Source organism: Pezoporus wallicus, unplaced genomic scaffold, assembly GCF_028554395.1.
Source record: "Pezoporus wallicus isolate ANWC-B61680 ecotype Strahan unplaced genomic scaffold, APGP_CSIRO_Pwel_v1 contig_12814, whole genome shotgun sequence".
Classification (NCBI taxonomy): Eukaryota; Metazoa; Chordata; class Aves; order Psittaciformes; family Psittacidae; genus Pezoporus; species Pezoporus wallicus.
The window spans coordinates 487,768-506,417 of NW_026640662.1; the positions used below are offsets into that span (position 1 = coordinate 487,768).

The 18,650-nt window shown below is 41.0% G+C and overlaps 1 protein-coding gene across 1 annotated transcript in view; it reads left to right on the forward strand.

The window, feature by feature from the left end:
• Positions 1 to 18,650, forward strand: part of PITPNM3 (PITPNM family member 3) — a 64,032-nt gene that overhangs the window by 12,789 nt on the left and 32,593 nt on the right. The window contains exons 2-5 of the mRNA XM_057420008.1: positions 1,430 to 1,525; positions 6,332 to 6,439; positions 11,759 to 11,835; positions 13,012 to 13,247. Of these exons, the coding sequence (XP_057275991.1) occupies positions 1,430 to 1,525; positions 6,332 to 6,439; positions 11,759 to 11,835; positions 13,012 to 13,247 (517 nt within the window). The remainder of the gene's footprint in view (positions 1 to 1,429; positions 1,526 to 6,331; positions 6,440 to 11,758; positions 11,836 to 13,011; positions 13,248 to 18,650) is intronic.

Genomic DNA, 18,650 nt, shown 5'->3' on the forward strand with positions numbered 1-18,650 from the left:
AATTTTGGAATTCTATCTAGTATTTGGAATACGAGATATTTGAATGGTAGGAGAGCAAGGTGATGTTTGGGAAGGAATAATTCGCTTTGTTGTTCTTTGTCATTAGTAAAATGTTCCAGAAATCTGTAAGAGTGACAGTAATGATCTGTGTGCATTCTCTGGTAGCTGCCAAATATCACTGGACACATTCCCAATACACACTGTGTTCTTGTAATGAGCACTGACTCCTTAACAACCAATTCAATTGTTTTGGTTGTTGTTGGTTTTTTTGTGGATTTGGTTGTTGGGGTTTTTTTTTAAGCTATTAAAATGCTATTAACTGGTTATAATTTTTACTCTTATCTTGGCCAGCTAAAATTTGCTTCCTCCTATCACCTTTCAGTTATTTTTCTGATTAGTTCAGCTATAGGTAAAGTAGAGCAGAAGGCTGTAACCTACTGGCTTGTTTTCCCCAGAATAGTATAGAAGGATGTGTCCCCTGCTTGAGTTGCTCTTTTACAACTGAGAGAAGGCCCTGTGGACAGGGCCTCAGGATGTTGGATTTCAGATCTGATATCATCATTTGGGGAAATAAATAAAACCAAAGACACTATTCTGGTTGAGAATGAGCATCCTTTCTACAATAGCTGTAGTATTGTTATGGATATGGTGCATTTGATCCCTGGTTCCATAGTGATTTGGGGGAGACTTTATTGTTGATATAAGGAATGTATTTCACTACTGCTTTCTAGTGTTGGGTTGCTGTAGATGTAAGAACTGATATAGTTAAGCAGGCCTGGTTTACTAACTACAAAGTAGTTTCAGTATGATAATCCATCGCAGCCATCTAAGCTGTCATGACTCTGTTACTGTACCTACTCTAACAAGGTTTTGCATTCCTGTCTTCAAATGGCAAGCTTCAAATAAGAGCCCCAGGCTCCAGCAAAACAAAGCTGGCTGATGAAAAAGTCCAATGAGAATGCAGTAGTTTGCCTGTAAATCTGTGAGCCAAATAGGATGGCACTTCTTTTAGAAGTGAAATTGAATTTAAATGGGAGCTAGTGCCCTGTCCTGGGGGAATGCTGCTTCCTGTCTGAGAAACAAGCTCCCCAGCTGACTGTTGGAAGTGAACAGCCAGGTGAATTCAACGGGGAAGAATTTCTCTTTTCAAGTCACCTCATTGGCTGAAAGTGCTGCAGGTTTATCTTTTACAAAAACTAATTTTAATCAGTTTCATTAGGTGGAAGCAGACTTTTTGTGCCATCCTGAGAGCTCTGACTGTCTGTTGAGACTAAAGTACATGCGCTGACGATAGTGATCCTCCTGAGCATCTCCACAAATTGTTTATTAATATCGGGTTTGGGGTTTGGTTTGGTTTGTTTTTTTTCTCTAAGCCTGGAGCAGAGGTGAACTTTCCCTTGGATTAATGGGACTCTCTCTGTATTTTCAGCTGGCCCGTGCCGCTTCAGTAGTGCCCAGTGGCACATGCAGAATGTTCTCAAAGACTCAGTGGAGAGCTCTGATGATGAATTCTTCGATGCACGAGGTCAGTATACATTTTTGTGCTCTCCTCCCATTATTTCCCCAATTTTGCAGCAAGTAACTAAGCTCCTTTTGGGATGAACTGACACCATTGTCCTCATCAGGCTGAGATCTGAAAAAGCCCCCATCAGATCTCTCAAAGATTTGTGAATGAGCCTAAATTTACAGGAGATGGATGAAGTACTGAGGTGAATGAGTAAGCTGCCATAAGTTGGGTCTGGCATCAGAACCAGCCTCAAGGGGTCTCTTGGGCTCAGTTTGTTTGCAGGTCAGCTAGTGCATAATGTTACAGTTGGAGTGCACTTGTTTACTGATGAAGGCCATCAGCGTCTGTGTTGCTGATGGCCAACTTTCAAAAGCAATGGCCAGGTTTTCTACTCTGGCAAAACTTTCACTGAAGTGACTTGGACCTTAGCTTGTTCAAGAAGCAGCAATATCCATATATTTGTGAATTTAATTAGGTGAATCCAGGATGCAATGCTCCCTACAACACCTGATGAGACCCTGAATCTTGGGATGCTCTTTAACATGCCAGGTTTTGTTCTGAAGCTGGAGTAAAGTTTGTGTAGGTTGTGTGCATACACAACCTCTCCCTACAGTGGGAAGTAGGGGCTCTGTTCGATTTTGGTTGCAGGAGCCAAACCTAGTGCTTTTCTGCAGAGAATAACCAGCAAGGGAGGATTAATTCTGCCACTGAAATGCAACTGTAGGATTTTTCATAGTATAGGCTATTGAGGTCAGACTGAGCTGTCCCTTTGTCCTTGTGTTACCTGGAAGTAAGCAGTGAAGGGTGATGGAATGAACTTGTTGAATGTCCTTTGGCTTTTGTAGTAAAATGGATTAATTTCAGAGCAATCTGATCTATTGAAAGATGTCCCTGTTCATGGCAAGAGGGGTTGAACTGAATTATCTTTAAAGGTCTCTTACAATCCAAACAATCCTGTGATTCTATCAAAAGGAGAGGGATTCCCCTTCCCCAAATATTTGTTGAGACTTCTTTCCTAGTTTAAAGAAAACCTAATCCAAAGTGGAGAACTCAACTGTCCATGGGAAACTTGGCTTGGGTTTCTATGTGCTTTTTATTTTAGTTTTGTTACTTCATTAACAAGCACACTCAGCAGATATTCTGCTGATACCTGAATGCAAAACCATTTTCATGGCTAAGATTGTCACTCAGTTTCTCCCTCTGCAGATATTTATGGTGCAGAAAGAAAATTCCCTCCCTTCCCACCATTCTTTTCTTCTTGAATGAGGCCTGTTTCTAAGCAAATTAATTTTCTTTTACAGGATTGGCTTCAGTCTCATTGCTGTGTGCTGATTTGATGTCTGGAGATGCATGGTGGTATTGTGGGTGGCAGCTGGTGTTTTTAAGGCAGTATTTGGCATTAACTGTTTGCTGTCTTGCACTGAACTTCATATTTCAGCATGTTTTAATGTTCTTTGGGGGTGGAATTATTGCAGGAATGGTTTTCAACTGACTTGTGGTTTTGTGCTAGCATGAGCTTGAGATAAAATTCAGCATCAAGGAGTTATGTCAGGAGCTTTTTAGCTGCCTTAAAACGAAGAGGGTAGGAGGCCGACAGTGAAAATGAAACAGCTTTTGTAGGGGGATCAGCTCTGCGCTCTGAGTGGTTTGGGAGCTCTGAAGCAACTTTCCTGATAACTTTGCTGATTTATTTCTGTGAGGCTGAATTTGCAATTTTATTTTCCTAAACAAGCTGGTTTTGCAGAGGCACAATTCATATTAATCAGATTAATTAATGTGTTACTCGAAGTACTTGTTTTGGTCCCAGATGCCTGCAAATAGATGGACCGTGGGTACACGCAGTCTGTTGCATGGCACTGATTTTCTCAGTCATAGAAAACTATTAATTTCTAGGGTTTCACTTTTCCAGTTGTAAACTACGAGAAATCTTGTCTGACAGGTGGCTGGAAGTCAGAGGGGTGTTTAGGAGGAAGCTGTTGATGACAGTGATTATTAAAGTACCTTCAGGCTTTTTGTGGACTCCCTCAGAAGCAAAGTTAACAAGAACTGGTAGCATTGCTGTTCTCAGGAGATCCTGTAGGCACTTTCTGACCTACTTTAAGTTCAAATTAACTCTGACTTCAACAGTTATTCTGGATTTAAACTAGTCTAGCAGATGAGAGTCTGATCTATCAGAAACATCCCATTTTTATCTGTGCATTAGTCTTCTGATTTAGAATGTGAGGGTGCTTTTTTCCCCTTGCTTCCTATGTGTGTAACTGTAGCAAATGTTATACTGTCATGGTTTAAGCCCATTAAGCCCATTAAGCACTACACCAGCTACTAAGAAGGAGAAAAATGACTGCTACTGCTGAACCCAGGACATATGCTCAAAAGCCTGCTGACAGCTTTGCTAAAAATGAGGTGATGTGAAATACAGCTGCCCCCTTTTTCTCCAGCTAATTTTATTTATCTGCATAAAAACTTTTGTTGTTGGTTTTTCCTTCTTTAAACGAGCCGTATGGCACCATCTTCAGTAGTGCTATGTTCCTACGAAGCTGAAGCCAATAGATATGTGGTATGTATTTCAAGCCAGGCTCTGTGTGTGCTCAAGATTCTTACTCATGAAAGAGGCTATGGTAGCTCTCTGTTAATTAATCTTGATTTCTCAATGTCAGGAGCAGTCTGTGTGGTCTGAAATGCTTATGATGACAGTAGCTATCCTTTCTATAAGTGTTCGTTGACATAAAAAGTGGCTGCTGTGTATAGATTATGAATGGCATCTGTTACTGAGTTGTTAGTCCTCTAATAACAGACTTTTAGTGAGAGATAAACTGCTGATAAATGTGATAAACTGATAAATGAGATAAATGTGACAAACTGCTTATGTGGATCACAATTAAATGTGTATTTGAGACATCTAGGCATGAAGAGAATGAGAGATGGAGCTCTGTTCCCATTGGGTGTTCAGTTAGAACAGGATGCCTAAGTTGTTTAAGATGTGTTGAAATTTTAAGCTTTATTGAGTGGAAAAGTTGGAAATAGAAAAATAGCCTCTTTCCTGTTTGAGACTGTTGAGATTTCAGTTTTTCTGTTCATTATGCTGGGAGAAGGCATTGTCAGTGGCGTTGCTCTGAAGTTTAGATACATAATGAATTAAAAAAGAAACTAACAGAAGCTCACTGAGTGATGAGGGAGTGTCTGCTTTGGTAGAGGAAAGCATATGTGTGGACTAAAGTAATTGGTGTGATCGCTGGATTAAACAGCACCAGAGAAACTGCAGGAGTTTGTGCTGGAGTGAGGATAACCTGTCCAGGAGAGAGACTGTAGTTTTCACCTCCTAGAAATGAAGTAGCTTGATATCCTTATTCTGTAACCAGTATTACATTTCCTGTAGTGTTTCTTACCTGTATTTCTGACCTTCTCATCTTCATTGTTGCTTGCTATTCTTGCAGCTGAAAGGACTTTCTACACAGTGCAGCTGGAGTTGAGCAGTGTATTTCCTTATTGGAGAATTTGGAAGCTATCCCAAACTCTACATCTATACATGTGTAGTTTGCACTTCAGAGACAGCCTGAAGTGGGAGGCAGAGGGCACAGCAATGGGCACAACTAAAACGTAACATTAATGAGCTGCTTTTGCATTCTGAAAAACAGCTGGGATCAAACCCCAGTTCCTCAGACAAAGACATTTCTGGCTGACAGCCTTGTAAACAGAGAATCAAGCACCTGTGTTTGAGATGGAGCAGCTGTACATGTTCTGACTGTTGATTCATCTGCCCAGGCTAGCTACTTGATTTAGTGAAATCCATAGAGAAAGGGAGAAGTAATGTTTTACTGTTACCTTTTGCCCAACTTACCTTTGTCTCTTGCTTTCCATGGGGCATGCAGTAAGTTAGGCAGAAAATGCTCAGTTCATAGCAGGGCTGAGTTATGCTTCCATGGTGGAAACTTCAGACAGACCGGATTTTTTTTTGCCTTGGTGCTAGCAGATTTTCCTCACGTAAATGGTGGATCACTGAAAATACTGTATCAAATGTTCTGCCGATGTAAGCTTCCCTATGTGTGTGCGAACAAGGTAAAAAGCTTTTCTGCGTTTGATCAGGCAAGGGATGGAAGGAAAGATGTGGAGCAATCCCTTTTTTGCTGGCAAGGCACTGGAGGCAAGGAGAAACTGAATGGGTTTTCCAGGTTCAGGCAGGACCCCAGGTTCCATGACAGCCACAGGGAGAGTCCAGGTCTTTGAGTAGGAGTCAGCTGCCTTTAGATGTGCTAGCACCCTCCCTGGATGGGATCCATTCTCTGTGCTGTGCACTTGGTGCTATTCCATTATGTCTCTGTGTCCCTGGATGAAAACTGAACGCTTTGTGTAGCATGGGTGGCTTTGACAAAAGGGGAAGAAGCCTTAAACTGGTCTATGTGTCCATTCATGCCTCTCCTCTGCTTTTGAATGTTCTGAAGTAAAAGTAAAAAAAAGAAAGTAAAAAAAAATTTCTGGAGGGGAGGGGGGAGAATTCCGACTGATTCTGTTACTTGATATTCAACAATCCAAGAGATTTATTATCAACTTTATTTTTAAGTGACTGCTCAAGGTAAGAGCAAGAATTCAGATAGTCTTCTCTTTTGCATGATTTTTCTATACACAGTATATGAATCATGTAGGTATGCTCTAGGGCATACCAGTAAGCAGGAAACTTTCCTGGAGAGTCCTGCATATGTTAACCTGTTATGTGTTCCCTTTAGCAGGCGTGATGAGTGTTTATTTCTCTCTCAGTTACTACGTCTCACACTGTCTTTTTTGTCTTGTTCATTACTGCAATTTAATCTGCTCCTTTTCTTCCTACAGAAGAGATGGTGGAAGGAAAAAGTGCCATTCTTATAGGCATGAGCCAGTGGAACTCAAATGACCTTGTTGAGCAGATAGAAACAATTGGGAAGCTGGAAGAAAATCAAGGTAATGTTTACCTTACCTTACATATTAATTTAAAATTAACAAGAAAATGTGACTACCAAAGCAATTACTTTTCTCTCACACGTGCAAATTAAGTATGAGGGAATCCAGAAACATCTGAAATGGGTGAGCAACCACAGGGAAATAAATGCTTGTCATTGCAGTTGGAGATTAGCTGTGATTCAGTCTCCATATACACACAGCAGGCTTTATTGCTCTTCACCCCTCATTTTCTCACCACCCCCCCCCCCCCCTTATTTTTCTGAAGACTGAAAGAAAAATGCAGCTGTCAAGGAGTGGGCATGGCAGTTCAGTGCCAATATATCTTGGCTTTGCTAGCTGGCCAGCATCACACATCCATGAACATGAACCACCTTTAGTTACATTGAACAGAATTCCATCTTTAGTTGACCTCAGTACCAGTGCAGAAAAATTTCACAATGGCTAAGGTGTTTGCATGTGATAGATAGCACAAGTAGTTGAGCTGATCAACAAGGGTATGCATCCTTTTCATGACCGCAGTAACGTTCCTTTCACTGCAGGCTGTACTATTGCTGCTCTTTCTTGGTACAGTGGAATACTCCAGCCAGGACTGACTGCTTGTGGCAGGATGGAAAAGGCAGCTGGGCTGAAATGGAGTGCTCTGTTCAGCATTTCCTATTTACTGTTTGTTTTCTCCAAATTTTGTTCTGTTCAGCCACAAAGTTTGTGAAACTGCATCAGCAGTGTATTACAATATTCTTTATCATTTGTTAATAGAAACCATATGTTACAGCCTGCATGTGAACATATTTCTCATGATGGATTTGTCATTATAAACGGCTAGTAATAGCACAGCAGATGGCAAAACCCGGCATCATTTCTCATGGGAGTGTGATAATGGAAATAACAATTTTCTTTGGGGACTGTCACCACCTTATGCTTTGTACCTAAAGCAAGTTCTCTTGGTTTTTTACTCTAAATTCCTCCCTAATTAACATGGCAAAATATTAGGGATGTTGGAAATGGTCTGGAAAAAAAAATTAAAAAGAAGAGGACCTGGCTTGATTCTTAGTACAGGTTTGAACTGTACCTCATGTTCTCAGAAATCTTGTTTTAAGATTTGGTTTTATTTCTCACTACCCTATTCTGATTTGATTGGTAATAAATTAAACTAATTTCCCTAAGTCAAGTCTGATTTGCCCATGGTGGTCATTGGTGAGTGATCTCCTTTTCCTTATCTTGACCCATGAGCCTTTTGTTATATTTTCTCTCCCCCATCCAGCTGAGGAGAGGAGTGATAGAGCAACTTTTCTGGGTGCCAGGCATCCAGGTGGGTCAACCCACCCCAGTTAGGTACCATGAAGAAGCATACACTGAAGCAAAAATCTGATCCAAACCTTACATCCTAGTCAGCAGTTTGTTCTTTTCCACTAGTCTCCCCCATGGTAGGTTAGACCATTTTCTTTCTTTGTATCAGACTGCCTTTACAAGCTTGGTAAAGTGCTGTGACTTAAATCCATCATATGCCAAACATTTATTTTCTCTCTGTCCTCAGTGGGATTTTGTTGCCGGATTGTTTTGTAATTTAGCAATTTTTTTTTTTTTTTTATCGTTCTTTTTGGGTTTTGGGGTTTTTTTACTTCTATTTTTTTCTATTGCCATGCTATTGTATGTTCAACACTTCTCTGGCAGGCAGAGCAGGGGGAGTGGGAGGTGTAGCATTTTGTGATAGGTGAGTTAGTTCCTCATGTCTCATGGTAGCTCTGGAAAAGATGTTCCCATTTGCAGAGGTGAGTTATTTACCCTTTTAGTGGGAGGTCATTGCGCCTTAGAAGCAGAACAATTAGTTGTGACTGTTGCATTCTCCCATGCTGCTGGGCTGAGAAAGCACCTGGGGAAAAAAAATACTAGGAATTTGCTTTCCGACTTGTAACCCGAAGGAAACCAATGCAATGCCACTAGGCCAAGTTCACTAAATAGCATGAAGAATTTGCTCAGCTCAGTAATACAAGCCAGAGCTGTCTCAGCAGCTGTGTCTAGATTGAGATTTTCAGTGGTTTGCATTAAAACAAAAGCTGGGTTTGTGAAAGCTCTCAGTGTGTTTGGAAACCTGGTTGCTTTCGTGAACTTGGACATGAGGATCCCAGGTGGAACTGCCCACTACCACCACCTCCCCATTACTGATCAGTTGGTTGGGGTGCCTGCAGAGGAGCTGACCTCGAGGACTGAGATTTCAGCATGTTCTCCTATTCCTACACCTCCTCTCCTTCTGCCAGATTAGAGAAGCCTTGTGGCCTCTGTGGCTGGTGCATCTGCAGGGTAACTAAAACCCAAGATAAAACAAATAAACAGGAAGTTTTTCATCTTGTCCCACCCTGACCTTCCCTGACCGCATCACTAGCTGTTGCATGTAAATTACTACAAGGCGCTGTTTTCTGACTGGATGGGATTTGAGTACCTTTTTTGTTACTGTAATTTACATAATGATACAATTAGCAAAACTTGGTATAGCGATGGTATGCATCAGGACAGCAGGAAAAATCTGTAAAATGTTGATAATGTCCTCAAGGAGAGGCTGGGTCCAGCAAAACCATGCTATTATTTACCTCATTAAAACCTTTCCAGTAAATAGGAAACCACGTAATTTCTCTGTAATCAGTTTCCTTTCAGTGCCTAATTGAATTTCTGTGATTTTTTCGAGAAGGTCATGCTGTCCATTTCTGTCTCCTATAGAGCTTTAGCTTATCAAGACAGAGAAGACCCCCACTTATTTAACTCTCTGGTATTAACTTAAACAATAAAGCTGAATCTATGCAGACCCAAAATCCAATTATCTTCCACAGTATACAGTCAGCAAATCTCTTGAAATGCTGCACATGCCAGACAGCCCCCTGCATCCCCAGTGCGGGACTACTTTGACTTCAGGCAGGTTTGTTCTTTGGGTAGCACAGTGCTGAAGATCTCTGCACATCAGCACAGAGCCATCTGGCTCTGGCTCTCGTTTGCCTCACTGTCTTTCTGGTACCTCCGTGCTTCTGGGTGCACACTTTCAAAGCAGAGTGGTGTATACTCTGCCATTAGTGCAGCCTGGACTTCTGGCAGCATAGCAGGGCTCTGAAGAAAGATGAGCTGTGCACGTTTTTATGGCTGAAAGAAAAGCAGACCTTGTGTGCTGCCGGCGCCTGAGCTGCCCAGCTGCGTTTCTCTCATCTCTAATACTGCAACTTGAGTCGTGTTTTTCTTTCTTTTTCTCAGCCAAAGTGAAAAGCAGTTTTGAAAGCAGCCCAGTTTTATGGTAGAGAGCTACCTTAATAATAGAGATTGTGATTAAAACAATGCCCGGAATCCTAATGTCCAGTTATCTATGGCATTTCTGTGTGTGTGAAGCAAGGAACTATCCTGCAGCCTGGCAGTTGATGCATATGGGGAAAAGCAAACCACCCTCTCCACTTTCTAAAAGTGTATCTTTAGGACAAGATTTTCAAGGGAACAGTACACAAGTAATCTGACTATAACCAGAGGTTTGGGAACATTGGTGAGGAGTCCTGGGTTTCTTGTTTCAGTATTCTCTTGCAGATAAGTATTGTGCTTCACTATCAGGTGGGGTCTTGTGGCCCTGAATAATACTTTTTCGTGGCACAAAACTATTGTTTCTGCGGTGCTGGTTCTCTTGTGAGCTTTCACATGATGACTTTCAAATAAAGTGAGTCTTTCAAGCAGACCTTTGCAAACCACACTAGAAGTGTGTTAATCAGAAGCAGTTTTAAATTGCAGAGATTTCCAGAAAACAATTGCATTTGGTGGAAGTTCACGGTCTATGGGTGTCTGTTATTGATGTTGGGTTTGTTTTCTAGTGTTTTGGGTTTTGTTGTGTTGCTTTGTTTTATACAAGTATTGTGTGACTAATCCTTTAAATCCATACCTGCCAGAAAGGCAAGAATAATTACCTTTCTTTTAAATACAGAGAAATGTAGCCACAGAAGGTAAATAAATTTCTAGTGGCTACAAGAAATTATAGTGGTAGAATCTGTGCTAGAATTAGCTTTCAGTCCTTATGCAGAAGAGTAGAGAGTGTCTGAAATGTGTTTTGGACTAAATTCAGTGCTTTTAGAATAACTTGGCCAGACCCTGCTTAATCAGAGTTCTTGGTGAGATGAAAATCACAGTCTGCTGTTAGGGCCTGGCAAGCTGCCTATGAACATACGTCAAATGCAGTGGAACCACAAGCACAGTGTGAACTCAGAATGCCCCCCTCTCTCCTTCCTCAAAGTAAACTGACTCATCTATATCATTATGTGGTGCATTTATATTCTTCTGACATGCTGGAAGAAACAGAGGAAAATGTGTTTAAATCCAGAAAGCTGTCAGTGAACTACTTTGGTATTACCGTTTAGTACAGTCTTCTCTCATTAACTCCTAAAACCTGCATCTGTGATGGAGGGTGGAAGGGCTCCCAAACAGCTAACCCCTGTGAGATGAGTAGAATTTTAAGACTGACACTGTAGTCAGCTGAAGTTTTAAATTACAAATTTCTGGTGCTGGGATTCAGAAGGGTTTCAAAGCCTTGAGAGGGAGGAGGAGGAGGTGTTACAGAGATAGAAAGATTTTCATCTTATCTGGAATTTCATCACTGTTTGTACCAGGGAAAAGCACTTTTGCCCTCTCCAAAGAACTGCTCCCCATGACTTCAGATGGAGTAACTCCCCTTCAGTGGGATGTTGCAGTATGTTGTATTAGCAAAGCACTGTGTTTCTCAGCAACGTCAGTTCTTTTTTTTCAGGTCACAAGGTTTTCTGAGGAGAAACTGTCTTTTGCTCTGTGCTCTGTTACTCCTATTTAGGATCCTGATAGTGGAGCACTGCAGTTACTTCTGGGAGTTTTTCAGGTAGTCACAGAGGTTGTGGAAGACTTGGATCATGAAGGACTTTGGAAAACTTTAAAGGCTTAATTCACTTGCCTATGTATAGGTGCTTAGTGCCATTTAAGACATACCAGACTATTTAAGATATCTGAGTGGGATGAACAGAGGTGATGCAGAAACTGAGGTGATCCCTTCTGCTGCTCTCCAGAAAGGTACAGGTGACCAATGGCAACTACTGCTACTGCACACCTCTGTATAGGGACCTGAATCTTGTTCTGAATGTTGCTGTTAAGAATAGAAGAGTCTGTAGTGTGCAGGGCTGCAAGAAACTTTGTGTATTGTCCTGTTTGTCCTCAGGATTTCCTGTGAAAACGGATCTTTCTGTCTTGAAACTAGAAATGTGCCTTCCCTCTATGATGTCTGCAAAAAGTGAGGCAGCCAAATATTTATGTGATCAATCATGTTTCTTTTCCTTTCAGGTGATTTATATAGAGCCTCTTCAAGAAAAAAAAGGTTCCCAGCACAAGGCAGTATTGAAATACACGAGGACAATGAGGTGAGGTTGTTTCCCCAAAACAAGCTGTGCTGATTTCCAAGAAGTAGATATGCAGAAATATTCTCATATTGTATTACAGAATTACCAGCCTGTTTGGTGGCTTAGTGTGTCTGTCCCTTTTTCTGTAGGTGCACATGCAATCACTAAAAATCATCCCAAGCTTTTTAGACATTGCATAATTAATTTAGGTGGAAATACAACCCAGTTCTCTGAAGGTTTTGTGGAGCAGATTCAGCAGCAGTCACGAATTGATAGTAACAGAATTCCTGCTCTTACAGTCCAGCAATTCACAATCCTCAGACAATTACAAGAAATTACTGTTATTTTTATGTCTGTATTCACATTTGGTGAGGAAATAAAATGATCCAACGCAAAGAAGAAAATGACAGTCAAGATTTAAAACCAAAAGAATCTCCTGATCTTTTAATGTGTTACTGAGTTCGTCTTTGAGTGCACATAAATTTCAAGGGATAAACAAGCAAAAAAAAAGGGGGAGTTGTGAGACATTCAAAATGTTTTCCCAGTCTCAAGTAGGTAACATCTTGTTTATTCTATGGAGCACACTGATTATTTTCTGTGTTATGCGTATATTCTCATATTCATAAATGTATTTGTGAGGTTTATGGATGTCAGCAATTAGACATCTTTTACTCTTTCAGTAAATGTGTGGGTAAATTAGCCCCATTTTTCCTTTTAATCGAAAGTTGCTAATCTCAAAAGGCTGAGATAACTATATTTTCTGCCTTAGCTGGATGTTTTCAGTGCCAAAAAAATTTGTCTTTTTAGAATCTGTGATGATTTGAGTTAGAAGCTTTCCAGTAAATGCAGCAGCCTCATTCAGGATATACCTAGACAGATGTTTGCTTTGTCTGTGGATGTTGGAATTCTTCTCCAGTCTCAATGTATTTAAAATAGCTTTTGATGTACACAGAGCTGACCTATAATCTTTGTTGAAACCTGTGTCTGTGCTGCAAGGTTTTTCTGGAAAAGCACAGTATGCTCTACCTGGTTAAGACATGCTTGAATTAAATGGAGCACAGGGCACAGACCCCACCCCCCCAGTGATGGCAAAGATCACAGTGGGGGAAAAAAATCACTGCTAATGTTGACACCAAGTATACCAACACTATCCATAAAAATGCTTCCTCCCCTCTTATTCCCGTTTTTTTTCCACAGGAAGGAGTCCAGCACCAGAACTGCAAAACCCATGTGCTAATTTTAATCCTACATGGGGGTAACATCTTAGACACTGGAGGTGGAGACCACAGCAGCAAGCTGGCAGACGTTAACACCTTCAGTTCTGTGTTTGAGAAAGTGACCCGAGCCCATTTCCCTGCTGCTTTGGGTCACATTTTAATCAGGCTTGTTCCCTGCCCAGGAATCTGTTCAGCAGCTTTCTCTCTTGTTTCCAAGTAAGTTGATTTGCATTTCCTAATGTTTGGCTTTGCAGTATGGTTTCACATGGCTTTCTGTGACCTGTTGTTTTCATAATGAAATGTTGCAAATCCTTCTTAATCCTTTGCTTACTGCAAGACTTGGAATGATCTTTCATCCTAAGTGAATGTATTTGTTTAAAAAATTGAAAAACTGAAAAAAAAACAACAAAACCAAACCAAAACCACCGCCATTAGAAAAAAACAACTACAAAACCCCATCAAACCCCTTGGTGCACTGCAGACTGGTGTCCATGTGTGTCCAACAGAACAAAAATATCCAGAAGAAATCTGCACAGAAGGAACTGTGATAACTGTTAACTTTCCACACCCTCCCACTCCACCCCCAGCGTGACCCCAAAAAGTCAGTAGTTAATTTCTATCTTATTTTAAAATTGAAACATAGCTAGATCTGCCTGTGGATGTGCCAGCTGACATCTGTCTGTCTTATTTCATCTGTTCATTAGTTGGCCATTATAGGGACAGGTGTTATAGAAAACCCTCCTGATAGTTTTAATGCTTTCTGGTTTAGAAGCAAAAATGGCATATTGCTAACATTGATTTAGGAATAAAGTGGAGGTTGTGAAGCACTGCTGAGAAACTTGGACCAATTTCAATAAATTCTGCTTTGCACTAGAAATTGTTGCACTAGAAATTGTGAACAGAAATAAATGTCTAAAACAAGACTGATTTAAGGTGTGTTCTTGGTTAAAGAGCATTATTCATCTATAAGAATGCCATATACAGAATTACACGCTCTACAAATGGTGCATCTCTAGGAAACAAATCTTTTGGGTAATGAAAACAGCTAACTGATGTTAATGGAGGCGGCACTCACAAGATTGTCCTTACTAACACGAGATATGAGTGGTTTGTTTTAAGCAATTTGGTATTTCACTTTCATAAAATTAGATAGATCCCATGTCAGAGCTTCTAGGGAGCAACTGGGAGGGAACACTGCATTACAGTAGATACTGGATCAGCTCTTTATTAATGAAGAGCACTAGGCAAGAATGCCTCAAACATCTTGTCATTGATAAAATGAGTACATTTCTCAACTAGCATAACTCTGCAAACTTAAATGACACTGAGCTGTAATATGGTTATGGTACCTGACATTCACATTTGCATTTCCAGCTGTCAGGTTCTGTTTCTGTCAGATCAGGTTATGCTAGGAAACACTATTTGGTATATGAAGCAGAGCTAATGATTTCAGTTTAGGAAGTTGCTTGTTAATATCAAAAAAAATAGTTGTGTGGATTTGGAATTTGGGGAGAGTTTGAGGGAAGCTGTTTTCTGGACGAGTAGTTAAGAAATTCTCACAAAAATGGTGTAGTACATGTCTCTTCATGTCTGCCTTAAAGGGATAGTTCATCAGATCACATTGGCATTAAAGTCTGGTGGCTTTCTGAGATTCTTGGTAGTCACTTCTGCATTTGAAAATTATTGTTTTGTATAAAGTTTTGATAATATTTTGATACAAAAATAAGTACTATGAAATACTAAATGCAACTTTCAGAGCTAGAGTCGTTAGCAACTGCATCTCCAAGACCTGCTTAGTCTAGTATTTCATAGAGTCATAGAGTCATTTCAGTTGGAAAAGACCTTTAAGTTCAAGTCCAACTGTTAACCCAGCACTGTCAAGTCCACCACTGAACCATGTCCCCGGGTGCCACAACTACTTGTCTTTTAAATCCCTCCAGGGATGGTGGCTCTGCCACTTTGCTCTCATATCTTGAACATAACTCTGCCTGGTTAACTGTGCAGCAACAGTGATAGGTTCTGAAGTTCTCCTGTGCATGTTGATGTGAAAGCTGTTATCACCTTGTGGAAGCATTATTACTATTAATTTTAACAATTACAGATGTATGTATGGCTGTTACAGCACTCTTTTTGGCGATGCTGTGAGGTGTGAAAAATTACATGTATCAACTCATTCAGGACAGGAAATATGGGGTTTTTATTTATTTGGGGGAATGTGATTTTATTTATTTACTTGGGGATCAGGAGATATGGATACTGTTCCTGGGTCCGTAACAAGTTTCCTGTTTGACCATAATGAGAAACCAGTCTGGCAGTGCCTCACTTCTGTTCAGCAACTTATTGAACAGAAACAAGGCTAAAGTGATATAAAGAGGATTTTTTTCTGTCATTAACCAAAGGCCTTACCAAAAGTCTGAGAAAGAAACAGGAAGATTTCTGCTGTCTGGGTTGTGCCTCTAGCCTAAGTTATACAAAAAAAAAGCTCAAGGGAAGCAGGAGTAAGAACGTACTGTGATTAAGGCATGTTCCTGGAAAGCTGGAGTGGAAACAGCTATTCTGAGACTTTACTGTGGCAACTGAGCATCTGCAGAAGAGTTGAGGAGATCTACAACCCCGTTTTGGACCATGAGATGCAGGAATGGTGATGCTTGCTGTCCGGATGACAGGAGAGATGGGGAATATATTAAAGTTCTGAAATACTAGGTTGATTTAAAGCTGTGACAGGCGTATAGGAAGGAAAGGTGGGAGGGTGCAGACCAGGCTGTGGAAGGTGTGCCTGATTGTTCCCAACAATGGAGAATACACTGAAACAACCAGGAAAGGAGGTGTGAGTCTGTCCAAGTCACTGCTCTGTAAAGCAAGAGGACTGATTGTAGGAGAGGAAATTAAGCATCAAAGAGTGCTTGAGAGGTCATTCTTGCCCATTTGGGACATTGATTAACACAGGACTCAGTAGGACCTCTTAGGTATCCTGTAACATAGTGCCTGCAGGCCTCAACTATTGGGAAGAAGAGTTGTTAGAGTGGGAGGAAGAGCATGTGCTGGCAGCCCAAAAGAGCAGAGCTCCTGCATTCCTTCTCTGGTTTTTTATTCCCTCTTTTTGCAGCACACAGTATTCAGCCAGACTGAAAAACAGCCAAGCTGAATGTTTCAATGTCCCATAGAGTCATTTCCAGCACTGATAGAAGATTGGTGTTGCCTTGGTATGTTCCTGGGTGGAGCTGCATGTAATGTACCCATATGGGGCTGACAAAATGAGAGGCGATTCCTGCTCTCACATTTTGGCAGCTTCATGCCAGCAGCTTTCATAGTTAGAACTCCAGAATGCAGTTGTGGAACACAGACTTGTGGCAAACATTCCATTTAGCAAACTGGGGGGAAGAAGTGGTTTTTTTAATTCCCATAATGTTTCATTGAGGGTGAGCCAGGTGACTGACTAAGCAGCAGAACAAGATTTTTTGCTTGGTTTGAATGTATCCTCCATTTTCTGAATGTGCAGGCATAGTGTGCCAAGGTAGTGCAGCCTTCTGTTTGAATTCTGCTGTGTTCATGTGCTGAGTTCTTTGCTTCAGAGGGACTCCACTAGGACTTTTCATCCAAATCCACCTATGCTGTTCTCCTCCCTGCATTGCAAATAGTGGCTTAAAGGAGAGGGATCTTTCAGTGCAAAATCACTCCATCTCATAAATATTTCATATTGTTTAATCCAGTCTGCTCCCATCTACTCCCATCACTTTCAGTTTCCTGTATCTCTCATATCAATCAGAAAGACACTGTTTATGCAACCTGTGTGAATTTATAATGCTTGACTGATTTCCCTTCACACTTCTCTGTCTTTGTGGCTAAGGACAGAAGAGGGTTAAAACTGAGGCACATTCTTTTTCCAGCCGGATGACGTGGGAGCCATCTCCTTCCGTTTCAGGGAGAAAATATGCCATAGTGGATCAACTGTTAGGCTGTTTATAGCTTTCATATAGTCTTAATCTGGTTTGATGAGCATACATTGATTCACACCTCAGAGGAGAGCTCCTAAATTACAGTATTAGCCAAACAGGAAAACAGTAATTGCAAACTGGGGTGAGGAGAGAGCAAGAGAGAGAAGGAAAAAAAGGCCAAAACAAAAGTTACGTTTAGGAAGCTAGCACTGAAATAGGAAAGGAAGCATATGAATAACCAAATTAGATGAAAGTGTTATTGGATGAGTTTTGGAATGCTCAGCCCCTTGCCTGCTGCTTATGCAGTGGTGGGTCCTGCAGTGGAAGTTCTTGGGGTTGCATTTTCCTAATCAATTTTTAGAATACTTTCATAATTTAATTAGAAAGAGTATGGAGATGTTCAGTCATTATGATCTGTGTATTTTCTATTCCTTGTTTACCTTTTATCCTGAAAGTGGAAGTGGTAAATGCATATTCTGGCATTCAGAAACAGCAATAGCAGGTTCTTGGGACTGTCAGCGTGGAGTGCAGGTAGCTAAACCGTAACGTCAAAAACAGTTGTATGACAGTTAATCCAAATAAGTACTACCATAGGGGTTGGTCTCCCCTCTGCTTTTTCTTCTCACCTCTGCCATGGTCAGGGACTTCTGGCCTGAGCAAGTTTTGAGGAGAGAGCCGTGTTTTGTCTTGATCTGCATCTAGCCAGGTACTTTCTGCATTCAGAATATGCTTTTATTCCCTTGTTCCTCCTTTCCTGCCTCCTCCCCCATGGGTTCAATAGCCCCTTCTCCCCATCTCCATGGTGCGATCTCAGTTATCCCTGCTGGCAGGTGCCACTGTCCCATCGATCACTTCTTCCCTGGGAGCCAGGTTTATTCTTACCCAGCACGGATGACCAGTTCTGCATTGCAGCTTGGTCGTTTGCCACCTTTTCTCAGGGGCGTGTTAGGTTCTAAAACGGGTGACTTTATCTGTCAGTGTCAGACTCTTACACTCGGTGATTTCAGCTCCTTCCTTCTGATTTCCCTTTCCATCTCCAGCCTTTCAAGTGTGGGTGTTTCCAAGCTTGTGCTTTGGGAAGGGCCTCCCTCAGTGTCCTGCCCGTACATCAAGATAAGACAGGCTTCTCAGCTCCAGCACTGGTATTTTACCTATTAGCTTCAGCACTACTCCTTAGTATGTCCCCTTAATATAAGCAACTTCATCTCTTCCATACAGTCTTTCAGTGGTCTGGAGCTTTCTTCCTTTTGTGTTGTGTCTACAGTAACAACAGATGTCTGTGTGGTTGCAACCTTTACAATAAAATATATTAAATACATTGGAATTGAAAAATCCAAGCTCTCATTTCTAAGCCAGTTAACTGTGATGAATTGTCTAGACAATAATTCCTCATTTTGATCTATATTCGTTTACCCACAAAAAATCAATAGCTGTTAGCTTGGGTTTTTTCCCCACTGACTCTGTTTTGTGTTGTTGTGAATATTGTTTGCCTTTTACTTTATTGTGAAAACATATGCATTCACTTAAGTTTTTTCCTTTTGTGTTTCTCCCTTTCCCTTTCTGAGGTGTTATCTGCCAGTTGTTATAGTAATTGAGGCCTTTTTATGTAGTTTTTTAAGGTTCATTTTTCATTTTTGAGAGTTAGTATTCATAACTACATCTCTGTGCACTTGGGTGATCTGAT